The sequence below is a fragment of the Staurois parvus genome, unplaced genomic scaffold (assembly GCF_062004578.1).
Source record: "Staurois parvus isolate SC_StPar_1 unplaced genomic scaffold, SC_StPar_1.0 ptg000498l, whole genome shotgun sequence".
In the NCBI taxonomy this organism is placed as follows: domain Eukaryota; kingdom Metazoa; phylum Chordata; class Amphibia; order Anura; family Ranidae; genus Staurois; species Staurois parvus.
In genome coordinates, this window is record NW_028318294.1 from 531,138 (window position 1) to 556,563 (window position 25,426).

At 43.7% G+C, this 25,426-nt stretch overlaps 1 protein-coding gene across 1 annotated transcript in view; it reads right to left on the reverse strand.

Moving 5' to 3' along the window:
- Positions 1 to 316: 316 nt before the first annotated feature.
- ATMIN (ATM interactor) overlaps positions 317 to 25,426 on the reverse strand; it is a 33,197-nt gene continuing 8,087 nt past the window's right edge. Inside the window, exons 2-4 of the mRNA XM_089689783.1 lie at positions 8,461 to 8,586; positions 5,804 to 6,003; positions 317 to 2,447 (exon numbers count right to left, since the gene is read on the reverse strand). Coding sequence (XP_089545909.1) covers positions 674 to 2,447; positions 5,804 to 6,003; positions 8,461 to 8,586 — 2,100 coding nt within the window. The 3' untranslated portion in view covers positions 317 to 673. The remainder of the gene's footprint in view (positions 2,448 to 5,803; positions 6,004 to 8,460; positions 8,587 to 25,426) is intronic.

Genomic DNA, 25,426 nt, shown 5'->3' on the forward strand with positions numbered 1-25,426 from the left:
TTGCCGATCTCCTCCACTCTTCCTACCACTCCATCCCCCACAGTTTTTCCTCCTGTACCACTATCCCCTCCCTCCTAGATTGTAAGCTCCAAGGAGCAGGGCCCTCGAAACCCTCGTGTATCGCATTGTATTTTTATTGTACTGTCTCATGTATTGTCTCCCATTGTAATGTACAGCGTTGAGCGAACTGTTGGCACTTTATAAATACTGTAGAATAATAATAATAGTAAATCAACGGTATCATAAGGTATGTTTGCCCGTGTAAACATCGCAGACTTTCAGCGTCAGACCGTTTTTAGAAATGAACCACAACAAGTTTACAGTCAGCCAGATAATTCTTTATCTTCACACTATAAATAATTTACAATGAAAACCAAAATAAATAAAGTGCTTTTCTAGGTGTTTGCGCCAATATACAAAATAGACCAAATGTCTACGAGATTGGTGTACAACGCCATGCAATTTAGAATCACGTAAAATAAAAACAGCATTTAAATGTATGCCATGCCTACTACTGGCCAAGACATTCTATAAAGGCTGTATAGAAGGACAGAAATAGTGAGGTTTGTTTTTGCAACATACATTAAGACATGCAGAGACAAACCAATAAATAGAAAGCAAAAAGGAGGTCATCGTTCATTCACTGCTATCGGTAGGATTGAAGGCTCACGGGTCAGTTCTCAGATTTTTCAGAAAACAAAGCGAAGCGCTCCTCGCAGGTCTGGGTTTCCACTGAGCTGAACTGAGACTCCATTGTATTCCATGCCAGATCTGCCAGGAGAAAGTCATCCATAGCAGTCTGGGTTTCATTGCTCGTAAGAAATAAACTTCCAAGAGTCTCAAAGCAGCTGTCAGTGGTTTGTGTCTGGGCGCTGTTCTGCTGTACGTGGCTCTCCAGCGCAGGGCACGGCACATTTTTGCTGGTTGAGGCTCCATCTGCATGGCTTTCTGCATCAGAAGAGTCTGTGCTTATCGAAAAGCTAGACTGTTTCAAGAGACTGCCCAGACGCAAGGGAGAATTACGGTCCAGAAAGAGATTCAAGTCCGTCTGGGTTTGAGTATCGAACATTTCCATCCCCAGCAGATTGGAACTGCCTTTGTTTGAAAACGACTGTGTTGAGTCATTAGAAAACAGAAAATCGGTTTGCGTTTCAATATCCAAATATTCAGAATTCAGGTTGCTCAGCATGCTCTCTTCGGTCTGGGTCTGGATATTGGATGCTGAAAAAAACTCATCGATGTCAAAATCGATGCCGGTGTTGGGGTTACAGTTAGAAGATAGATGGGGTTCTCCAGCGGACAGCAGATTGCGATTATCCAATGGCTGGCTGGATATATTGTCAGATAGGATTTTTTCGAGGTCACTTAACAGCTCCATAGTTTGGGTTTGGTTATCAGTCATGTTTTGGGGTGGGAAGGTCCCATTTTGTGTGTTGAAATTAATGAAAGAGGGAGCTTTCATTTCCTCCACCCTGATGTCCTTCATGGCATCTGCACTCAGTAGATTTTGCCCCAAGGTTCCTGGGATGTAGGTACTGTCTGGTTGGCTTGTTTGTGTAGACACAGTGTAAAAGGAATTCGTGTTATTGAAGATATTATCACAGCTGACTGCCTGGTCCACCAGCATTGGGTTCTCTCTCAGCAGAGAGGCACTGCTCGTTTGAGTCTCCCGAGAGATTCCACAACTGAGACAAGGACTGACCTCGGAGACCTCTGGATGAGATTTGGGGGCAAAAGAAGAATAGTCCTGCAGTGTTTGAGTCTCTACACTGATGGGCAAAGTCATCTGGGCAGTAAAGGACAAGTCTGTTTGGGAAGAAGATGAAATGCTAGACTCATTGGCAGCCCAAGAAGTACTGGGTAAAATACTGGGGGTAAAATAGGATAAGTCCGTTTGAACATCAGATGTGATTTTGCCTTTAGGCAACATACCATTGGAATTTGAGTGAGAGTCATTGGGCGATAGTCTCCCCATATTGACTTGTACATAAGAATTAGCAGCTCCTAGACAACCAGCTTGAGGGAGGTTACTAGATGACGTCTCAGCACCCAGACTTGGCAGGACTGTTCCATTATGAGGTACGAATTGCAATGTACTTATGACTGGTCCACGACTATTAACCGCTACCACTACAGGTTTCATAGGACAGTCGCTGGCCGGGACTAGGACAGGCAGGTGAGCCAGCTGCATGACTGGTAATTTAACTACTGCTAACTTAGGCTTTGGTAACAAGAGTTTTTGTGCTTGACTTGGCTGTAGAGGAGTGTCCCCTGTAACATAGGATGCAATGTAAGTGTCACTTGCAGGTGATGCCTTTAACTCTGCCATCTGCTGGTCAAAAGTCATAACTGCTTCAGGCTGATCGTTTTTGACAGCACACTCCGAATTCACAGCTTTCTGGTTCTGTTTTAATGCATCCAGTTTTCTTTTCTTTACAGGAGGGTCCCTGTGAAAATAGTAAGATATTATGTGAAAAAAATCATGGAAAAGGCAGGGGTTAAAATATTTAATAATTAAAGGGCTCGCCTATCTCCGTGTTCACATCACATACCCCACCTGCCGAGCGGTGCCGGAAACGAAAGGGTTTCTTCAGTGCTCCCTGCCGGTCCCTCCTGTCAATCCCAGGTGCTTGTATGTAAAATCACCTGGGATTTACAGGAAGAGGAAAAGCCAGCGGAGAACAATGTGCCAGAAGGGAAAAGATCCCAGCCGCTTTCCTGCCATGCTCTGCTCTGGTGATGGAGACCTGAACTATAATGCACCGTGCCCATTGTTGTGGCTCATAATGTGCCCAGCCGTGCCCCATAACATGCAGAGCCATGCGCCATATCGTGCAGAGCTGTGCTGTGTGCCCCATTATGTGCCCTTATGTAGATGTACCCTGCCCCCACCTAATATGCCCTGCTTCCATGTTATGCAGTGTGCCCTCCTGAGCCCCTGTACCCTGCCCTTTTCCCCCCCATACACCGTTTATTTCAAGCATTTCAAGCCACATTTTTGTATATGTCTCGATCTCATTTAAATAGCCTTTTTATAAGTCATCAAATAATCTCTGTTCTCAGCTGCTTAAAGGACGCTAAACTGTTTAACCACTTGGCAACCATGTTATAGCTACAGTGAGATTGTGCAGTCATGGGAGGACGTCATGACGCCCTCCCGCGCGCCCCCAGCGACCTCCGTGATCGCTGTGTCTGTAGGACACAGCTGATCACGTGATATGGTAAAAGGCCAATCTCATCGGCCTTTTACCACGTGATCAGCTGTGTCCAATGACACAGCAGATCACCGGGTAAATACAGTTGCCGGTTATTGGCTGCACTTTCCGCCGTCACAGTGCTAGGAAAGTACTGCCGATAACCAGCAATTGTCAGAGAACAGATTGGCACTGATCATCAGGGCACTGATGATCAGTGCCCATCAGTTCCATCCTCTTGTTCCCATCAGTGTCACCCACCTGTGCCTATCAGTGCCACCCACCTGTGCCCATTGTCAGTGCTGCCCAGCAGTGCCACCTATCAGTGCCCATTTGTGCTGCCCGTCAGTGCAGCTTCATCAATGCACATCAGTGAAGGAGAAAAATTACCTGTTTGCAAAATTTTATAATAGTAACAAAGAAAAACTTTTTTTCTCAAATTTTTTGTTCTTTGTTTTGTTTATAGCACTCAATGTGTTGCAGCGGCTTATGCAACTGCAACTGTACATACTTCTATTGGCTCACTATACCCCGGTCTGATTGTGCAAATATGGGCCTACTAGTCACTCCTACATGAAGTACATGCTGCCAGGACCACAGGGACCTAATCCACTTACTATGGTGATACCCAATATTGCACATATACTGGGCAGGAGTAGTTAATGCCGTTTTCCAGCTCTCCATTTCATGCAAACCTAATCTGTGCCTATTGGGCATACTAGATATCCAATTTCCAGCTTCCACTAGAGACGCAGTGGCTAGAGCTCTCTTTCAAGTCTGGCGAGTTACCCTACAGCATTAGAAATCTCCCAATTCCCACAAAGAACGGATACAGCGTATGGGAGAAACCCTTAAGTTTGAGAACTACATATATCCACATAGAGGGTGCTCCCATAAATACGACAGACAGACAGACAATCTCTGGGGCCCATGATTGGACACTCCGAGTTTGAGCCCGCAGGACTTGTTCATGGATAGGCTCCTAGAAGCTTAATGTATACTTCTCTGATGATTGGTATTAGATGGTGGCTGAATACCTAAGTGAGGTTGCTTAAGCTGCCAAAGTCTGTCACTCGCAATGACACCTGTAAGGTCTATGATCAGCTCAATGGTCTTGTTTTGGCACGCCCAGTCTGTGTTCATGCCGCATTCTGATTCTATACATTGAATGGCTACTTTCTGCAATGGATTTGAATCTGCTCTGGAATTGCTGCATATTTTCCTCATTTTCAATAAAAAAATTTCTTGATTAAAAAAAAAAAGTGGCACTAAACAATATCCCTCTTTTCCAAACATACGCCATGCACATCCAATACCTAATGGTCCTGTAAATTTCCTATTAAATCATTTCTTAATGTGTTTTTCTGCCTCCTTGTAACGTCCTTCATGTGCTTCTGAACCTCTTCTTCGGTACAATGTGCAGTGCATAATAGTTGCAGTCTTGCCTACTGCTCTATGCACACTACACATCCTGTAGTCTATCTTAGCAACAAAAAAGGAACTTGAAGATCTGGAGAAAGCTGAGAGCAATAGATTTTTTTTTTTTAAACCCCAACCCATCCCCTATTCAGTAAGAGCAAGGCTGCAAATCACAAAAGGGAATGGGAAGGGGGCATGAGGCTGATTGAAGTTTCACTAAAGCTTTTCATTCATTAAGGCCTTGATCCTGTGGTTGTGTTTAGGTGTATGCCCATTTTTGCCCACATTTTTTTTATTATTATACGGTATTTATAAAGCACCAACAGTTTGCTCAGCGCTGTACATTACAATGGGAGACAATACATGCGACAGTACAATAACAATACAATGCGATACACGAGGGGTTCGAGGGCCCTGCTCCTTGGAGCTTACAATCTAGGAGGGAGGGGATAGTGGTACAGGAGGAAAAGCTGTGGGGATTGGAGTGGTAGGAAGAGCGGAGGAGGTCAGCAATTAACAGGGGGCGGGGTAGGCTTCCCTGAAGAGGTGGGTTTTCAGGGTGCACCTAAAGGAGAGGAGAGTAGGTGATAGTCTTATGGATTGGGGTAGGGAGTTCCAGAGGATGGGTGACGCCCTGGAGAAGTCCTGGAGGCGGGCAAGAAAGGAAGAGACCAGGGAACTAGAGAGAAGGAGGTCTTGTGAAGAGCGGAGAGTGTGTTTTGGGTGGGTGCACATAAGGATGCACGGGTGTTCCATGTATCTCCATGCAGGCACTCCTATTGAGGCCAGCTGGGATGCAACAGCTTCATGGACACAACCACAGTCCCAATTTGACAGCTGTGTGGATGTGCAGCCATGAACATGCAATGTCTGCGTTTAGGGCTGCACACTGCATAGCCCCATACAAAGACAATGTGTGTTCAGGGCTCGACACCCGCACAGCTGTCAATATGGGAGCAACAGTTGCGTACATGCAGCCTCTACATCCAAATTGACATGAATGGGACTGCTTGCCTTGGGATGCATTAACACCTGTGCATCCCTGTGTGGGAAAACACGGCCCTCACATGGGGGTACGCTTTAAGTACATCCGTGTAAATGAGGCCTAAAATGGTCTTGAAATAATCTTAGCAGAAGTTTAACCAATTAGGGTTTATCAATATCCAGCTAGTAATTCAAAGCTTTTTCACCTGTGTTCCAGGGGAACTTCGTGACCCATTCTGTGAGTATGCGATAAGAGGGCAGTTCTGCTGGTGTAAGGACATCCGCAGGTGCACTTAAAAGTCTTTCCACAGTACCCAATATGCCGCTTTAAGTCCCATTCTGTGCCATAGGAGCTTCCACATTTTTCACATTTGTGCTTTTTCTCCGCATGCATTTTCATAAAGTGCTGAAATGCAAAAAATACTGATTAAAAAAAAACAAACAAAAAAAAAAAAAAAAAAAACTTTCTTAGAACTACTGTACAAAAGCTATACAGCACCAACTCTTCTGCTGCAAGAATTAAACAAAAAATAATTCTGCATAGGCAGAGGGATACAAAAGTGTCAAATACATGTAAGATGTAGCACTTCCATACTAGCTGTGAGATTAATAAATATCCCCAACACAAACTCAACCTGAAGAACCACACAGAGGCCTGGGATTACGTACTTTGAGGATCAATAACTCTTAATCAGAAAAATCACAAAAAGGTAAGCCTACAGTGTATGCATAGCCAACATTTTTTGCAGTTCTGAATACAGTAGGGTACTCCTGTCAACTTTTTATTGCAGTCTGGGTCCTGGCTTTTAGGCCATACATACCTACCATTGGTCAGGAAGGTTCACTGGCTTACTGATGGTGACAGCAATGGTCAATGCCTGGGTAGGCTGTGTTGAAAAAGCCCCTGGCTAGACTCCACTGGAAGCCCATATGATAGGGCAACAATACAGGAGCACAATCAAGAGACAGGGATGGTGAGTGGTCAGTAAGCCAAGAGCTAAAAAAAAAAGGTCCTTAATTACAACATTACCAAAGATTGTACATCTACAACCACATTTTAGTTTTATTATTGGATAGAGTAGGAAAGAATCAGAACTATGGTCAGGTTTTACTGCTGTTTAACCCTTTTCTCAAAGAACAGGAAGTGAAAAAAATAAAAATCTAATAAACCTGATAGAATGGAGAATGGGTAAAACCCCTATCCAAAATATGTTTTTCAAATGGAATTAACAAGTTCACATTTAGTAATATATTACACCAGTATATAACATGGTACGAAAGCAGCAGCCCCACTAACCCCCCCCCCCCCCATGACAGAAGGCGGGGATCCTCTCCCACAATTTAAAAACAGCATGGCTGTGTGGGGCTCCACCCACATAGCATGTCATTCATAGAGCTCGGAAGCGCTCTTGTAGTTCATTGACAGTTCCTGTACTTCAGTAATTGCCTGCTTGTATTGGAGCTAATGGCAGACAGCTGTACTGAGTGTCTGCAGGAGCTCGACATTGCACCCATGATCTGCTGATCACAGTGGCAACGTTCTGCCAAAACAAAAAAATATTATTATTATTATTATTATTAATAATAATAATAATAATAATAATAATAATATTATAGTAAATGCACATTTTTTTTTACCTGCAAAATGTGTATGTATTTTACTTAATTTATTTTAAAGGATAAATACACCTTAAAAAATAAAATAAATAAATGCACATTTTTTTGCGGGTAACAAAATGTGCATTTAATATTTTTTGTTTGTGGAGCCTCTAAAAGCACTGCACCAGCGATGAGCAGATCACTGGTGCCATGCAGATCTCCCCCTGATTTGTCAATGTATCTGCTTGCTCGTACATCCCATACGGGCAAGCAGATACCCTATTGACAGGAAGGCTCAATTAACTACCATGACGCTGTGGAGCACTGTGGTCGCTCACAGAAAACTACAAGCCGACAGCCACCACAAAGGCTGCTGGGACTTGTATTTTTCCCTTTCAAAGAATACTGTGAATGAGCTACGCAGCCGGGCAGGAGGAGCCCCGCACAGCTGCGTTTTTTAAAAAGCATTGTAACCGCTAGCAGGGAGGAGAAGATCCCCCGCTAGCTGTCATGATGGGGATCGGGGGGGGGGGGGGGTCCGATCATAACTTATCCTTTACATGAACTTAGCCTTTAAAGCTTATATGATATTTTAGAGACTAGGTTTACATCCATGCAAAATCATTACCCCAGATCTGCAGCCAGCAGAGTTCTTTAAATTCTGTAGCATTTTGGTTGGACTTTATGCTGGTCTTACATCCAGGCAAGTTCAACTGCGTTCAACCAGCTTTCAAATCACAAAATAATCTAATGGATCAAGGTAATCTACCACCAAGAAATCTGTTGGCAGCAGGTTGCCTTGATTAGCTTGGCTATTTTGAGAGTGAAAGCTGGCTGTAAAAGCGTACAAAGTTTGTACATTAGCACACGTTTACACTGGTATGATGCTCCAATAGAACATCTTTATTATTATTATTATACAGGATTTATAGAGCGCCAACAGTTTGCTCAGCGCTTTACAATATAACGGGAGACAATACTACAACAATACAGTTCAATACAAGAGGGGTAGGAGGGCCTGATCCTGGGAGCTTACAATCTAAGAGCATTGCACTTTATGCTATAAATGTTTGCAGTGCGATGAGGAGCCAACATTTTAAATCCGATACATTCTTTAGCTTTTCCTTCTACTTAGTGGCAGTTTTGGAATTTTTTTCTGAAAACACATTTTAAAATAGAATAACCCTTTAGCCTGGGTTCAAGGCTTAATCTGAATGGGTCACAGCTAAAGAATACATTTTAAACTCAATATAAAAGCTCATACCTGCTTAACACGAGAAAACTGTGAGAAGGGTCTATTTGTGCCTCTTGGACAACCCTCAACCGGACAACAGTATAGTTTCTGTGATGCTTTTAAGTCTTTCCGTAGTGTGGGATTGGATATTCCTTCCTAGGAAGAGGAAAAAAAAAGACAAAATTAAATTTAGGATTAATGTCACAAGTGACACGCAGCAGGATATAGATAAAAAAGGTTATTAAATAATTTAAAATATTTAACAACACACAGGCAGCAATTAGAAATGTACTTTAGCAGCCTAATCTATTTACCCTAAATTGCCCATAAACTGGCTGATTTTTTTTTTTTCGATCTATAGTAAAGAATCAGAACCTTGCCGGTTCTTCCTATGTACTCACCAGATGCACAGTTAATCTGCACATTTACAGACAATATTCTTCCTGCACTCACCAGATGCACAGTTAATCTGCACATTTACAGACAATATTCTTCCTGCACTCACCAGATGCACAGTTAATCTGCACATTTAGAGACAATATTCTCTATGGATGAACTGAAGGCTCCTATGTGGATAGATCTGGTCTGGTCAGGTGTTCCCCTTACTGCTCACTCCTGCTGTCAATATGGCTCTATCCCTCCTTCCATGTAGCTCTGTGGTTTGTTAGAATTGCAAAATGATGCCCATCGCACTCACACATTGGCATGCACTGGTTCTATTGTAGTCTCTTGGCCATGCGTTTTCAAGATGGCGGCCGCGGCTCCTCACAGCGAAGGTGGGGCGCTACTCTGCAGATGTTGGAAGGTCCTATATTGACAGCAGGAGTGAGCAGTGAGGGGGACAACCTGACCAGACCAGATCTATCCATATAGGAGCCTTCAGTTCATCCATAGAGAATATTGTCTCTAAATGCGCAGATTAACTGTGCATCTGGTGAGTGCACAGTTTTTACAATATCGGTTATTTCACCGTTTTGGATGGAGCATCGACTACTGGAGATAATTTGATCTCCCATATTCACACTGGGACAATATTCAAGCACCATAATAACACCACTGGTCACTCAAATAGTGACGGACTACATGCTATCACGGAAGTAATTTTATTTATAAGAATTTTGGCACTTTTTCACAAGTTACTTTATTTTTATGATGATTTATTAATATTGGCATATTTTATACATTGAGCTTCTATATTATTGGTTGGAATATTTAGCACTGCACCTTATTTATATTCACCTCTACTCCTGAGTGTCTTCTGGCTTAACTCCTTCTTTCCCTCGTGCCACTTAATTAACACACAAAGTGTATATGGTCACAGCAGTCAGGGTGTACCCCAGTGTAACAATTTAATTTTGCAATCTCTTAACAGTACAATTTCATTTAAACATCACTGGAGTGTCGTACCTGGCTTTTCCCCTCGGTAAATAGTGCCCAAATCACAAACCTGGCTGAAACAAATAACTTGACAGGTAACATAGTTCACATATTTATTTTCTAATGTAAGAAAAGTTGAAATTGAAGCACCACACCACTGCTAAGAAGTCCAGATACAGCTTTGTTCCATTAGGACATGGGTTTAATTCAAGAAGTATGGGGGTCCAAGTGCCCCCTTCATCGGGGCTTGACAGGCAACAAAGTGAACAAACCAGAAATGAACTGGACCTACAATTTTATTTATCCCAGTGTGAATTGAAATCACAGGCCTGATCAGCAGCTTGTTTGGCAGCAACTTGGAGATCCTGTGGGGTGTAGAAGCTGCCTGCCCAGGAACCAGATCATTTACACCAACATTAATACCTTAAAGTGGTTCTAAAGACTTCAGGTTTTTTACCCCCTCCCCCCCAACACTTGCCTGAGCCCTATCCCAATCCAGCGATTTCCACGAGAGCTTCAGTGCTCCATGGACTCACTCCCCACTGCTGTCAATCACAGCCAGTGAGCCAATCAGGAGAGGGAGGGGGAGAGGCCGAGCGAATGGACACGCAGAGCCAGAGCCCCGGCTCAGGAGCGTGCCTGCTCAGGTACCCCCATAGCAAGCTGCTTGCTTTGGGGGCACCCAACAGGAGGGAGGAGCTAGGAGCAAGTATGACATGTTTGTTATTTGAAAATAAATAAAAAATAAACCTACTGGTCCAGCACGATCTTTCCACTTTCCTCACATAATACATTTGGCTGTGCACATCATTGTTTTCTAGGGGGTTCAGTTTTAACTACTTGTCTACCACTGTCTACATTCATGAACAGAGAGATGGAAGAATGTTTATTTCTGCAGTTACATTTATAAACGGCACTGCAGAAATAATCCTCGGCAGCAATTGGTTGCATCGGATGGCTTACAGGCTGATCCAAGCAGCGCTGTACCTTCCTACCTGACCAATCACAGTGATCACAAATGTAAACCGTACTACTGTTTACATTTGAGAGCCCATCCCTTCCTCTCACAACGGAGCAACTTAACGAATGGTCATTCATTACTTCCGGACTGCAGGCAGCAGAAGATTTACGCTGCTTTCACACTGATCCAAAAAAAAAAAAAAAAGGGAGGAAGAAAAAACGTGCGTGTGACCATGTATTCCTATGGAACACTTCACACTGATCCATTGCATTTATTAAAACCATGCTTGCTGCACCTCCTCATTGATATTAATGGAAAATAATGCAAAAAATGCATCAAAAACTAACCCAAGTTGCATTTTTACAGCACATGCAACCCAAAAACCACACCAAAAATGTGGCAAAAACTATGTGTTTTTGCCATGGATCAATATGAAAGTAGCCTTAGGGTAGGGGATTGAGAGTGTGGAATGGTCTTATAACCCTTTCACCTCACCCTCCTTTCCTGTACATAGGATATCCACCACCTTCTCCCTCTGTATATGACCTGTACAGGCAGCATCTACTACACCATTACCAAGCTCAACTCAAGACCGGCATGTTTATTCATATTCTAAAAAGAGTGGAAAAAATTAGATCACCATTCCTTCATAAATTAAAAAGTGGTCATGAAAGATCACTAGAAGCATGCTCTGTCTCAAACATTATATAAAATTCATTCGGGGACAATGCTGCACAACAGTAAACGTCACTCAACTATCACAGCACTGAAAAGTGAAAAACGGCATGATATTGAAGGGGTATATACAGGCTGGTGCTCAAGTGGGTGAAGGAGGGATGAGAACCAACAAAAGCCCACTATGAATAATAGCTCACATACTAGATACATAAATATAGATCTGGCATCACTGCATTCAATGAGATGGTCCGCAGAACCTGCTCCAGAGCCAAATGTCTAGACCAGGGGGTCTCCAAACTTTCTAAACAAAAGGGCCAGTTTACTGTCCTTCAGAACTTAGGGGGGCTGGAATGTGGCCAATGAGAGTAGAAAATGTCTCGGCATTAGTGGGAGGAATAGTGCCCCATGTTTAGTATTAGGGGAGGAATAGTGCTTCATCGCCGATGTCAGTGGGAGGAATAGTGGCCCAAGGGCTGGAAAAAAGGAAGGAAAAGGGCCACATCTGTCCCCCAGGCCACGGTTTGGAGACCACTGGTCTAGGCTCAAAAGGAAATGCAAATACCTTAACAGATTAATTCACTAATGGAATACTGGAAAATTGCTATTGACAATCAGCTACAACAATGTAGGTACACAATGGAAATTAAAGTGTTACTAAACCCACATCAGTAAAATCAGTAGAACCTGAGAGGTTAATCCTCTGCATTGTGTAAAAAGGCTATTTGATCCTGTCTTCTCTGATCCTCTCCTTATTTTACAGTCCCCAATCTATTTGCTGATAGTATAGAGCTCTAGGAGTCACTCTGCACACGCTCTGTTTTGTGTGTATTACTAGTTTTTGTTTCTTTGAGAGGGTGCATGTGATTAGCACAGGGCCAACCAGCACTGTCCAGAGAGAGGGTCAGGGGTTAGGAAGCCTTATAGGACAGTCAGAGCAAAATGAAAACTCCTCCTACAAGCTTTAACTAGTGCTCAGCTGGACACTGATAGAAGGCAGAAGACTGCTATATACTGCTGTTATCATTCCATGTTCTGTGCACTGTGGGAGACCAGATATTGTGACTGCAAGGTCATGGGTTTAGTAACACTTTAAAATGAGAAAACCCGTTATGCAATTCTAATGTGTGTGAAAAAAAACAAAAACAAAAAAACAAAAACCGCACACAATATTACATAATATCTAGAGTTTTCTAATGTAGCCAGCTTTCCAGTTACTGGTTGAGCTGGATTCTTGGTGGGGTCACAACATATTTGTATTTGCTTGTGCCTTCTGTTTAGAAACACAAAAAAAAGGAAGAAGAAGAAATGCATAAAGGGCATAGTTGCCTGTTAGAATTTTGCCACAACAGAATGGGTGGTGCTTGTGTCCAATTAACTTACCAGTCAACAACTCTGTTGGGACCCTGGCACTGAGGTTGGAGTTTCCAAACTGGATTCCTTAGTGCACTCCCTTCTTGACCACACTGACAGGTACATAGACGAGAAGTTTTGCAGTTTAGTGGGTGGAGCCTGATGAGGGACCCGAGACACTAGTTCCCCATCAGACCCACCCCGGCTCTTGATGGACGGCATGTAGCAGTGGGTAGATCCATAGCTCCTATTAACTCCAATTGCAGCTTTAAAATTTGCCGACTGCCAATCACAATAAGGCAGACCTGATTGGGGGAACTAGTCTCTCAGTTCCCCAACAGGCTCCACCCACCTAATGACACGTTATTTCCCAAATATGGGCATTGCCATCCCCCTATCCCAGACCCCTTTGCTTACATTTGTTGGCGGCAGTTAGAACTACCTGAATTTGGTGGTTACTGAACCTGGCCAAAAGGTTTGCCCAGTTTAGACGCTTTATTGAATTCCTCTTGATGCTGCAATACAAAGTCAGCCTGCTTTACTGCTGCCAGTAATCTGTAGATTAAAAGACTGGAAATTGCTAAATTACAACAGCTTTCATTATAATACCACCTTGTAAACCTGCCACGGATGGACCTTGTTCAGGCACTTCCTGTTATAGGGTGACAACACTCTGCTCCTGGCTCACAAGCACTCTCTGCATTGTCACCCTGTTACAAGTACCTAGTTTCTCCAGAGACTATAAGCTGCCATGCCAATGCTTACTGCACAGCCAGTTATCATCAGAAAGCCTTCTTTAAAATAATTCTAAAACATTTTTTGTTTTTTAAATAGGAAACATGATATACTTACCTGTTCCTTGCAATAATTTTGCACAGAGCCACCCCGATCCTTCTTTCCGGTCCCCCACTGGCTCTCCTGGTCCCTCCCCCCCGCTGAGTGCACTCGTGCGGACTCACTCCCGAGCCGAGCCCCTCACTGGCTATGACGGACAGCAACGGGAGCCAATGTTGCTGTCTTTACGCCAATGAGAAGTGAGAGATACAAGAGAGCCTCTGCTGGGGCTGCATGTCCTAACAAAAGCTGGCTAAGCTGTAGTAGCTGACAGAGGCATAGGCCAGGAAGGAGAAGGCAACACGCAGGTGCAGGGAGCAGCAGCTGAACACATGGGCTGTGCAACTTATGACAAATGTCAGCAGCACTCCAGAGGCATAGCACCACAGCGGCAGCAGCGCCGGGTGGGTGAAGAAAACCTGCTGCTGTGGGAACTTGTTGACAAACAGCACCAGGTGGATGAAGTGGGTCCAGAAATGCAGGCCAGGCTTTCCTGGGAGGTAAGATGCAGCCTCCAGTAACCGGAGAGGATGAAGCACAGCACAAAAATCATGGTGCACCTCATCTCCCAGCGCAGGAAGGAGGATGGCTCCCTGTCCTGGGAGAAGCTATGCAGGAGCATCATCGGGGGAGCCTGGTGTGTGCTGGGAGGGTGCCAGCTCCGATCCTGCTCACTGAGCTGCCAGCAGAGCTCTGCTGCTTCAGCATCAATGCAGCACAAGCGTACTCTGCTAATGCATTGCTCAGCATCACGGTAATTTATGATCGCACATAGCTCTTTAGCCTGCTGAGCCCCCTCCAGGATCTGTCAATGGATCACCTCTAGCCACAGCCTGCAGACAGGGCCAGCACCAGCATATGTAGATGCCTTAGGGCTCCAGGCTGGGGTGAGGTGGGCGAGGTAAAATCCAAATCCCCAGCCACTTGCTGGGGATTCAGATTTTTAGAATACCTCTCTTTTGTGCCCCCCCCCCAGCAGGCAAACTAAGACATCCATGCTGCTCCTGGTAGGAGAACTGCAGCGTGGAAGTTTTTGTTTGCCTGCTGTTTACTAGGCTACTGGCAGAGGGAAGAGAGGGAGGATCCAGGTGTGTCGGGAGCGGTCGGGGCCCGCTGTCATGCAGGCTCCAATCAGGAATGGTGGGTGCATCTGGCTGTGCAGGGTGGGAGAGGCCAGGGGGTGCCGGCAGAGGGCCTGTGGAGGAGAAGGAAGAAGAGAAGGAGGTGGTCAGGGTGAAGGACCCCCCCCCCCCCGTTCTGTACTGCAGTTGCCGCCAGAGGTGGCACACAGTTACCCCTCCTGGCACCAGATCCTCTACACTGATACCATCTGGAGGAACTGCTGTAGGACAGGTGAGATCTGGAAGGACTGGTCCTTCCCAAGATGTGTGTGATCACAGCGACACTGCCCTCCTCCTGTCCCGTTGCCCTCCCTTCTGTGACCCGGTCCCTTCCTGGGAGGATTGGTCATTCCCAAGGTGTGTGTGATCAGAGTGACACTGCCCCCTTCCTTTCCCATTGCCCTCCCTTCTGTCACGCTGACCCCCCTCCTGTGACCCGGTCCCTTCCTGGGAGGATTGGTCCTTCCCAAGATGTGTGTGATCAGAGTGACAGATGACAGGAGACACCAACAATGGACGGGGATGGCGGCATTCTGACAACTGGGGCTGCTCTCCATTGCACACAACTGATAGCTGCCATTGAATGGACATCCTGAAATTTAAAGCACTCTGCAGGACATGAGGATGATAGGGTTACCTGCAAGAGACAGACATGTGGGGTCACCGCCTACTACTATTACACCTTTGTTTCCATTTTTTTTTTTACTACCAAATGAGAATACTGCAACTGATAGTTGTCAACATTTGTAAAAAATTTTTAAACCAAAAGGGGACTGCACAGTCTAAAATGTCTGGGCCTATTTTATGTCCCAGTATAGGCCTGCCTGCATTAACATAATGCACGAAGGTAACAAAAAAAAAAAAAAAAACACATTCTGCCTTTCCAACCACTTTAATGACATGCAGCTGCCATGAATAAATGTAGACAGGTGATGGCTGTAAAGGGGCTGAAGGAGATCAGCAGCACAAATACAAAAACGGTGGGAAAAAAAGGCATGACGAAGGTTTATGGTACACAGTGCTATGGCAAACGAAATGTCATGCAGTTGGGGTGAAGCAGTATGACACCTAAGTTGGCTGGAGGGACCACAATGCCCAGCAATGGACACCCTGCACACTCAGTGTCAAATAATGGTACTCATACCGTTGCAAGACAGCAGGGAATGGACTCATTACTTGTCAGGAAGGGAAAATATTGAATAGGTTGCTTTACAGGGAGCTCCTGTCTGCATTGTGTGATCCTGGTAACAAGATCACTGTGAGGAAGAACAAAAAAGAAGCGCACCAACCTTGCGCATTACCTCAGTAACCAAAATTTATTAAATAAAAGAATGGTACTCACAAACAGCGAATAAAAACAGGCATGTCAGTCCTCAAAGGGACTTTAAAGGCAAGATGCAAATGCGAATCCCATCATGGAGGAAGCCACTCAGTACAGCTGACGCGTTTCGAAGGACAAGCCTTCTTCCTCAGAGCTGACTGGACTGAGAATGTGTGTTCCCTTTTATGCCTCCAGACTGAAATAAGGCCCTCCCCAATAGGTTGGGCTGTCCTGGGCAGGGAGGAGGGGCCCGGGTGTCCACAAAATGCAATAAATAATCATCAAGAGTTCATAGAACCATATAGATAATAAACTTCAAGTCGGCTGAAAATATACAAAATGTATACACATATATGGAATCAATTAATACAAATAAAATCATTCATAAATACAGCTTGTAAATGCATAAATAAACAATAAAATAAAGAAATATAAATAAAATTTCACTAATTCATCCCTTAATTAGAAATATATATATATTGCCATAATTATCATCATTGCACTAACGATCAAAAATGCATACAATGAGTATAGGATAAATGAGGAACTCACACAACTGAATGAACCATTCATGGCCAGTGATTTCAAAATTGTTCCCACAAAGTGGGCAATATAGCCAAAGTATTTTGCTAAAAATGACAGCTGGAAGAAAAAGCTATATTGCTATAAAAATCTAAATGAAAAGAGAAGGTTTTTTGTGAACATGCATTCATGCAATCCACCAGGGGATAACTCTTACAGATGGTGGGGAGGAGACAGTATATTCAGGAAAGATCCATATTACCTGTGTTTGTTATTGGTGGTGTGTGTTGTTTATTTGGCAGCAGAGGGAGATATTGCTTGTATGATGTGGTTGCAGATGGAATCTGCCTGTGAAACGCACGCCAATACGGCGTGGTAGTTACTGCGCATGCGCGGACCATCCCGCGCATGCGCACTAGGACAGTAGCAGCGCAAACCCAATGGCTCGTATCCACTAGCCATTGCGCGCGCACATAGGCAGCGCTGTCACATCGCCACAGGGTCCTAGTTCCTCCGACCCCCACTTACTGCTGCCCAATCTAATACACACCAACAGGTCGGATGTGTATGTGTGTGTGTCTCCAAGCTCAATGAATCGTTGGTACAGATGTCAACCCCCATAGCTGCAATCCCACCATCAAAACTTCTATAAAGAGAGTATTTTTCTAAAATATATACATGTATGTATATGTATGTCTCTACACAATACAATATACCTTGATATGTAACAAATCATTGATTAATTCATATGTAAAAATGTGTAAAAATGTGAAATATATATATATATAAAAAAAAACTAAAAAAAAAAAAAAACTACGCCACAGGATGTACCGGCAACAGGACGTAGGACCATACCCATGGACATATCTACACAGTATATATATATATATATACACACACATATATGCCCACCAGACATATCCCTCACTAGCAGAAAGCTAGATGAGAGTATGTATTTCAAGATCATCATTAAGTCCTCCGGGGGACAGGGTACCCAAAGTAAAAATCCAGAAGCTCTCCCTTTTGGATAGCTCCTGATGTCTCCTCCCACTATCCAGGTCCTTAGTGATGGCCTCAATCCCGAACACTTTCATACCAAGATAGTTGCTAGAATGCTTCTCTTTGAAATGGCGGGGGACTGAGTACTTATCTTTCCCTAATTTGATGCTGCTCTTATGCTCACAGATTCTAATCCTAAGGCACCGTGAAGTGCGGCCCACGTAAATTAAGCCACATGGACAGAGTATGCCATAGATGACAAAGGAGGTACCGCAATTAATAAATTGTTTGATGGGGTACCTTTTTCCATCAGTACTCGTGAACTCTCGTTTTCGATGGCATATAATCTCACAGTTGCCACAGTTTGGGATGCCACATCTATAGCTGCCCTTTTGGTCGAATAACATTGACCATGGGCCCGAGTTCACTATCGTGGTTTTACGCACTCTGCTTGGTGCTATTTGACTCCTAAGGTCTCTCGGTTTTCTAAAGATGAGTGTGGGCTTATCAGGAAGTGCATTTCCAAGAGTGGGGTCATTCTTAAGGATGTTCCAGTTTCTAGATAAAATTTGTTTGATATGCCAAGACTTATTGGTAAATCTGGTACAAAAACGTGCTTCCTTATTGTTAAAAGTGACACTGGGTTTTTTTTTTTTGAGTTAGAATCGGTTTCTGTAGGGACACTGGAGTCATACATCACTAGATATTTATTGCAGGCCGTCTCTATAAGACTTTCCTTATATCCTTTATCTTTAAATTTCTGTTTAAGGATAAGGCTCTGTTCAATATAGTCTTGTTTAAGCGTGCATGTGCGTTTCAGCCTGCAAAACTGTCCAAAAGGGACATTCTGGATCCATTGGGGGTGGTGGTTACTCTTAGCGTGTAGATAGGAGTTACCTGCTGTCGGTTTAAAATGCGTTTTTGAGCAAATCACACCATTACTCTCGTGTCTAAGTTCTAGATCCAGAAATACCAGTGTATCTTTATCAACCACATGAGTAAAAGAAATATTGTATGGGTTGTTTCTGCAGTGATTTAAAAAACCATCAAGTTCTAGATCGGTACCATCCCAGATAATAATGATATTGTCTATATATCTTCCGTACAATACTAGATTTGCACTAAAAGGATTATTGCTCCAAATATACTTATTCTCCCAAAAGCCCATGAATATGTTCGCATAGCTGGGAGCAAATCGAGCCCCCATGGCAGTACCCTGAATCTGGCGGTAATGTTTGTCTAAAAAAGAAAAGTAATTATGATCCAGTGCAAATTGAATGGAATTATACAAAAATTGGATTTGGGTATAATGGAGTGATGGATCTTTTGCCAGGAAATGTTGAATGGCTTGAAGGCCAAAGTCATGTTGAATGGATGTGTAAAGAGACACTACGTCTAGGGATAGCCATCTATAACCCTGTTCCCATTTATATCCCGCTAGTATCTCCAGTATGTGGCTGGAGTCTCTGACAAATGATGAAAGACTCATGACTATGTCTTTTAAGAAGTGGTCAATATAGCTACCTAAATTACTTGTCATGCTGCCTATGCCAGAGATAATGGGTCTGCCAGGAGGGTTATCTTTATTTTTATGAATTTTTGGAATATGATAAAAAAATGGAGTGGCAGGATGTTTGATGTATGAAAAGAGGAATTCCTCTTTAGTGAGTACACCATCTGATAGTGCCATTTCCAGCAATAGTTTAAATTTTGCTTGGTACTGGACAGTGGGATCAATGGAGAGGACCTCATAGGTCTGACGATCATTCAGAAGTCTTAAGGCCTCGCCGATGTAGGTGGCTCTGTCTTGAATAACCAGACCACCACCTTTATCAGCTTGTCTAATAATTACATTTTTATTTTCTTTCATGATTTTGAGGGAGGCTTTAAGTGGGTCCTGTTGTAGATACTGTTTCTGTGTAGATGCACTTAAAGATATAGAACAGTAATTCAATCGGTATTAAATCCAAAACCAAAAAATTTTATATACTGCAGCATACCAATCATTAGATGTGGTGGCTGCATTAGTTTTCTTTTTTAAGGCTTTCATTCTATTTTCACCTGGTGATCTGGCCAGTAACACATTTCCTGTATTAGAGTGCCCCCACTCTGGAAGAATGAGCACAGCAGACAACAGCATTGCTAGTCTAGTGGGAGGGCCATGTTATATGTACTAGCAGATTTAGATACACCAACTAACTGAAGCCAGCAAACAGTTTTTTCTCTTTTGGGGATAAAAGGTTTTATTTGAATAAATAAAAAACGTTCATTGTAGACACCCCTATCAGTGGTAAATTGTTTGTCTCAACACTAATTGCTATATTTGGGGGCAGCACAGTGGCTAAATGGATAGCACTCCGCCTGGCAGTACTAGGGTCGTTGGTTCAAATCCCAACCATGGCACCACCTGCCTGGAGCTTGCATGCTCTCCCTGTGCCTGCGTGGGCTTCTTCTGGGTACTCCAAAGACATGCTGATAGGTGAATTTGATCCTATCTAAATTATCCCTAGTATGTGTATGAACATAAGTTAGGGACCTTAGATTGTACGCCCCTTGAGGGTTAGGGCCTGATGTCAATGTATAATATATATGTAAAGCGCTGTGTAAACTGATGGCGCTATACAAGTACCTGAAATAAATAAATATTTATAGAGGAGCTTGTTCTTTTGAAAAACAACAGACTTGCTGGCCAGGTCACCAGGTAAAAATAAAAGGAAGTCTAAAAAAGAAAACAAATGCAGCCAACACATCTAATAATTGGTAAACTGCAATATTAGGGATGCACCGAAATGTTGGCGGCCAAAACACATTGGCCGAAAATAGCCCTATTGCCGATAGGAAAATTTTACCGATACAGGTGCCAATACAGGAGACTGGTGTGTCTGTGTGTGTGTGTGCGTGTGTGTTCATAGAAAGGCAGGAGAGGAGCAGTGTATACAGTGAGGTACCGCTTAATGTCACTGCTGGTTTTCAAACGTAAATTGTTAGCACTTCCACCTGGCTATACTAGGGTCCTTGGTTCTTATCCCAGCCACGGCACCACCTGCCTGGAGTTTGCATGTTCTCCCTGTGCCTGCGTGGATTTCCTCCAGTAACTCCGGTTTCCTCCCACACTCCAAAGACATGCTGGTAGGTTAACTGAATCCTGTCTAAATTGGCCCTAGTATGTGTATGTACAGGTGAAACTCAAAAAATTAGAATATCGTGCAAAAGTTCATTTATTTTAGTAATGCAACTTAGAAGGTGAAATATATGAGATAGACTCATTACATGCAAAGCAAGATAGTTCAATCCGTGATTTGTCATAATTGTGATGATTATGGCTTACAGCTCATAAAAACCCCAAATCCACAATCTCAGAAAATTAGAATATTCCATGCAATCAATAAAACAAGGATTGTACATAGAACAATATCAGATCTCTGAAAAGTAGAAGCATGCATATGTACTCAGTACTTGGTTTGGGCCCCGTTTGCAGCAATTACTGCCTCAATGCGGCGTGGCATGGAAGCTATCAGCCTGTGGCACTGCTGAGGTGTTATGGAAGACCAGGATGCTTCAATAGCGGCCTTCAGCTCTTCTGCATTGTTCGGTCTCATGTCTCTCATCTTTCTCGTGGCAATGCTCCATAGATTCTCTACGGGGTTCAGGTCAGGCGAGTTTGCTGGCCAATCAAGCACAGTAATCCCACGGTCATTGAACCAGGTTTTGGTACTTTTGGCAGTGTGGGCAGGTGCCAAGTCCTGCTGGAAAATGAAGTCAGCATCCCCATAAAGCTCGTCTGTGGAAGGAAGCATGAAGTGCTCCAAAATCTCCTGGTAGACGGCTGCGTTGACCCTGGACTTAATGAAGCACAGTGGACCAACACCAGCAGATGTCATGGCTCCCCAAATCAACACAGACTGTGGAAACTTCACACTGGACTTCAAGCATCTTGCAGTGTGTGCCTCTCCATTCTTCCTCCATACTCTGGGTCCTTGGATTCCAAATGAGATGCAAAAGTTGCTCTCATCAGAAAAGAGGAATTGGGACAACTGAGCAAAAGACCAGGTCTGTTTTTCTTTAGCCCAGGTAAGACGCTTCTAACGTTTGTTGTTCAGGAGCGGCTTGACAAGAGGAATATGACATTTGAAGCCCATGTCCAGGATCCATCTGTGAGTGGTGGCTCTTGATGCACTGACTCCAGCCTCAGTCCACTCCTTGTGAAAGTCCCCAACACTTTTGAAGGGCCTTTTCCTGGCAATCCTCTCCAGGCTGCGGTCATCGCTGCTGCTTGTGCACCTCTGTCTTTCACACTTTTCCCTTCCACATAACTTTCTATTAATGTGCTTTGATACAGCACTTTGGGAACATCCAACTTCTTTTGCAATTCTCTTTTGAGTCTTTCCCTCCTTATGGAGGGTGTCAATGATGGTTTTCTGCACAACTGTCAGGTCAGCAGTCTTTCCCATGATTGTGATTCCTACTGAACCAGACTGAGAGACCATTTAAAGGCTCAGGAACCCTTTGCAGGTGTTATGGCTTAATTAGCTGATTAGAGTGGGACACATTGAGCCGAGAATATTGCACCTTTTCACAATATTCTCATTTTCTGAGATTGTGGATTTGGGGTTTTCATGAGCTGTAAGCCATAATCATCACAATTATGACAAATCACAACTTGAACTATCTTGCTTTGCATGTAATGAGTCTATCTCATATATTAGTTTCACCTTTTAAGTTCCATTACTGAAAAAAAAAAAAAGAACTTTTGCACGATATTCTAATTTTTGGAGTTTCACCTGTATGAATGTAAGTTAGGGACCTTAGATTGTACACCCCTTGAGGGTTAGGGACTTATGTGAATATACAATATATATGTAAAGTGGTCTGTAAATTGATGGCGCTATATAAGTACCTGTAATAAATAAATATTTACCGGCTTTATTTTCCCTTCACTATAAATAGATCCAAGAAGGAGCTGTCATTCTGCCCAGTGCTAAAGGAAACTAAGGGGCGGGGTCACTGGTAACCCGACCCTTTACTTTCTTTAGTGGCGGGGAGAATGACAGCTCCTTCTCTTGAGCTATACTAAAAAAAAAAAAAAGCTGGTAATTGCATTTAAAAACAATGCCGATGGTTAAATCTAATTAGCAGCTTCTTTTTCCTTCACTATAGGTCCGTGAAGGAGCCATTATTCTCCCCACAGCTAAAGAAAATAAAGGGGTGGGGTCACCAAGTGACCCCACCCCTTTGTTTCCTTTAGCAGCAGGGAGAATGACAGCTCCCTCTTGAAGATATAGTGAAGGGAAAAAAAAGCCGGTAATTACATGTAAAAACTGGCAGTGACATATAGGGGCAGCCAATGAGGGAGCCTGTCTGTATACACAGCTCCCTCACTATATCTGCTGCTCCTCTCCTGCCCCCTCCTTGCACACACTGTTCCCCCTACAAAGAGGACCTGTCACTCATACGCCATCACATAAGGGACTATTGGTCACCTATGTGATAGCAATAAAATCATAAAAAATACAAAATACAAAAAAAAACAACCACATTCGCAGATATTTCGGTTTCAGTTTTCAACCATGTGCATTCTGAATTTTCGGTCTCAGTTTCGCCACCAGAATTTTCATTTCGGTGCACCACTATACAATATATTTTTTGAGGGGGCTTTAATACCGCTATAATTGCTTGCTAGGCATAGCTACAAGAGCTCTGCCGCAAAATGTTTGAGAAGGTTGGATTCAGCTATTAGCAACAATGACAGGGCAATACTTTCATCAGCAGTTGCATTCAAACAATAATGTGCACGTCAAAGCATGCCAGACTACTGGAAGATGAAAGGCAAAAATGGAATACATTAAACTCAGCAGAGCTCTCCAAACAGACACCCATTATTTGCTGTAAGGAGGCTGAATTACTGTGTCATGTATGAGAGCTCTGTTGTTCACCCACTTCAGTGTCCTAACAATGTACAAATCATTACATGACCTCTAAGGGGTAATATAAACTGCTAAAAGCAGTATGAAACCCAAAACCAAAAATGTAATATATTGCAGCCTACTGGTCATTAGATGTGGTGGCTGAATTAGTTTTCTTTTTTATGCCATTTTCCCCTGTTTCACCTGGTAATCTGGCCAGTAACACACCTCCTGTGTTATAATGCGTACACTCTGGATGAAGGAGCACAGGGGACACCTTTAGACAGCAGTGTTGTTAATCTTAAGGGAGGGGAGTGTTTTTGGAACCAGAGACCGCTGTTGGTGTAGGCAATTTTTCCAGCGAGGCGGCGTTCACAAAATCTCACAACCCCCTTTATATCAGTGGCCACAGTTCTGCTTTACATCACAGTTCTCTCTTTAAAGCAGTTCCACAGTCCAAGGGGACTGCACCGTAAAGGGGCACTGTGATATAAAGGGGACTGCACCGTAAAGGGGCACTGTGATATAAAGGGGACTGCACCGTAAAGGGGCACTGTGATATAAAGGGGACTGCACCGTAAAGGGGCACTGTGATATAAAGGGGACTGCACCGTAAAGGGGCACTGTGATATAAAGGGGACTGCACCGTAAAGGGGCACTGTGATATAAAGGGGACTGCACCGTAAAGGGGCACTGTGATATAAAGGGGACTACACCGTAAAGGGGCACTGTGATATAAAGGGGACTGCACCGTAAAGGGGCACTGTGATATAAAGGGGACTGCACCGTAAAGGGGCACTGTGATATAAAGGGGACTGCACTGTAAAGGGGCACTGTGATATAAAGGGGACTGCACCGTAAAGGGGCACTGTGATATAAAGGGGACTGCACTGTAAAGGGGCACTGTGATATAAAGGGGACTGCACTGTAAAGGGGCACTGTGATATAAAGGGGACTGTACTGTAATGGTTACAGTGCTGTCCCCTTTATATAACAATGCCTCTAGCAATCACAGCTCTCACCCCCAGATCAGGATGGAAAGGGGGACCTACCAAACGTATGTTCGTGGGGGGCTTTTCCTCCCCACTGACACCAATCTTGGGGTGCTTTTCCTCCCCACTGACCATAGACACTAGGTTATTGTTTTTCTTTTCTCCCACTGATCGCCAACCTTGAGGCAGTATTTATTCCCAATAGCCACTGATGGCTGGGCATTTCCACTTGCACTGGCCACAGTCTCCCCTCCCAAAATATGAAGGGCTTTAACCACTTCCCGTCCGCCCTATAGCACAATAACTGCCATTTGCAGCTGCGGTTGTCAATCACTGGGTCCTGGCCGGTGATTACCGACAATCTCCGACGGGGAGAACGGTTTTGTCTCCTCCCTGTCAGCTTGGGCACACTGCACATCACAGCCATCCAAAGCAGTGTGCTTACAGTGAAGCACACTGACATGGCCTCCCCTATATGAAACACTCCCAGCACACAGTTAACCCTTTGATCACCCCTCATGTTAATTTGGGCTTTGGCCTGGGGTGGAGCTACAGCCAACATAAGACAAATAAATAAAATATAATTTTATTTCTGAACCACTGCACAAATTTGAATGGTACAGAGTGCTATGTGCACTGAGTCCCCTGGGGGATTTAAGAATGAGTTTTATGTTGTGCAGATAATTCTCCTTTAACAGCATTATCAGGTTTTGTTTGCCATTTGTCCCACTGGGTAGATTACCTTTGGTTTAGTCTTCACATTCTCTTTAAGGGAAACCTGCCATGACATAAATAAAGCAGGCAATTTCTTAAAAAATGCTTGCTGTATGTCCGTCTGATTTTTGGCTTAATTTGGAATGAGTACACAAACTGGCAGAGACTACAAAATAGCAGCCGTGTCTGGTATGAATTGTATGCTGGTGTACCATCTTTATTAC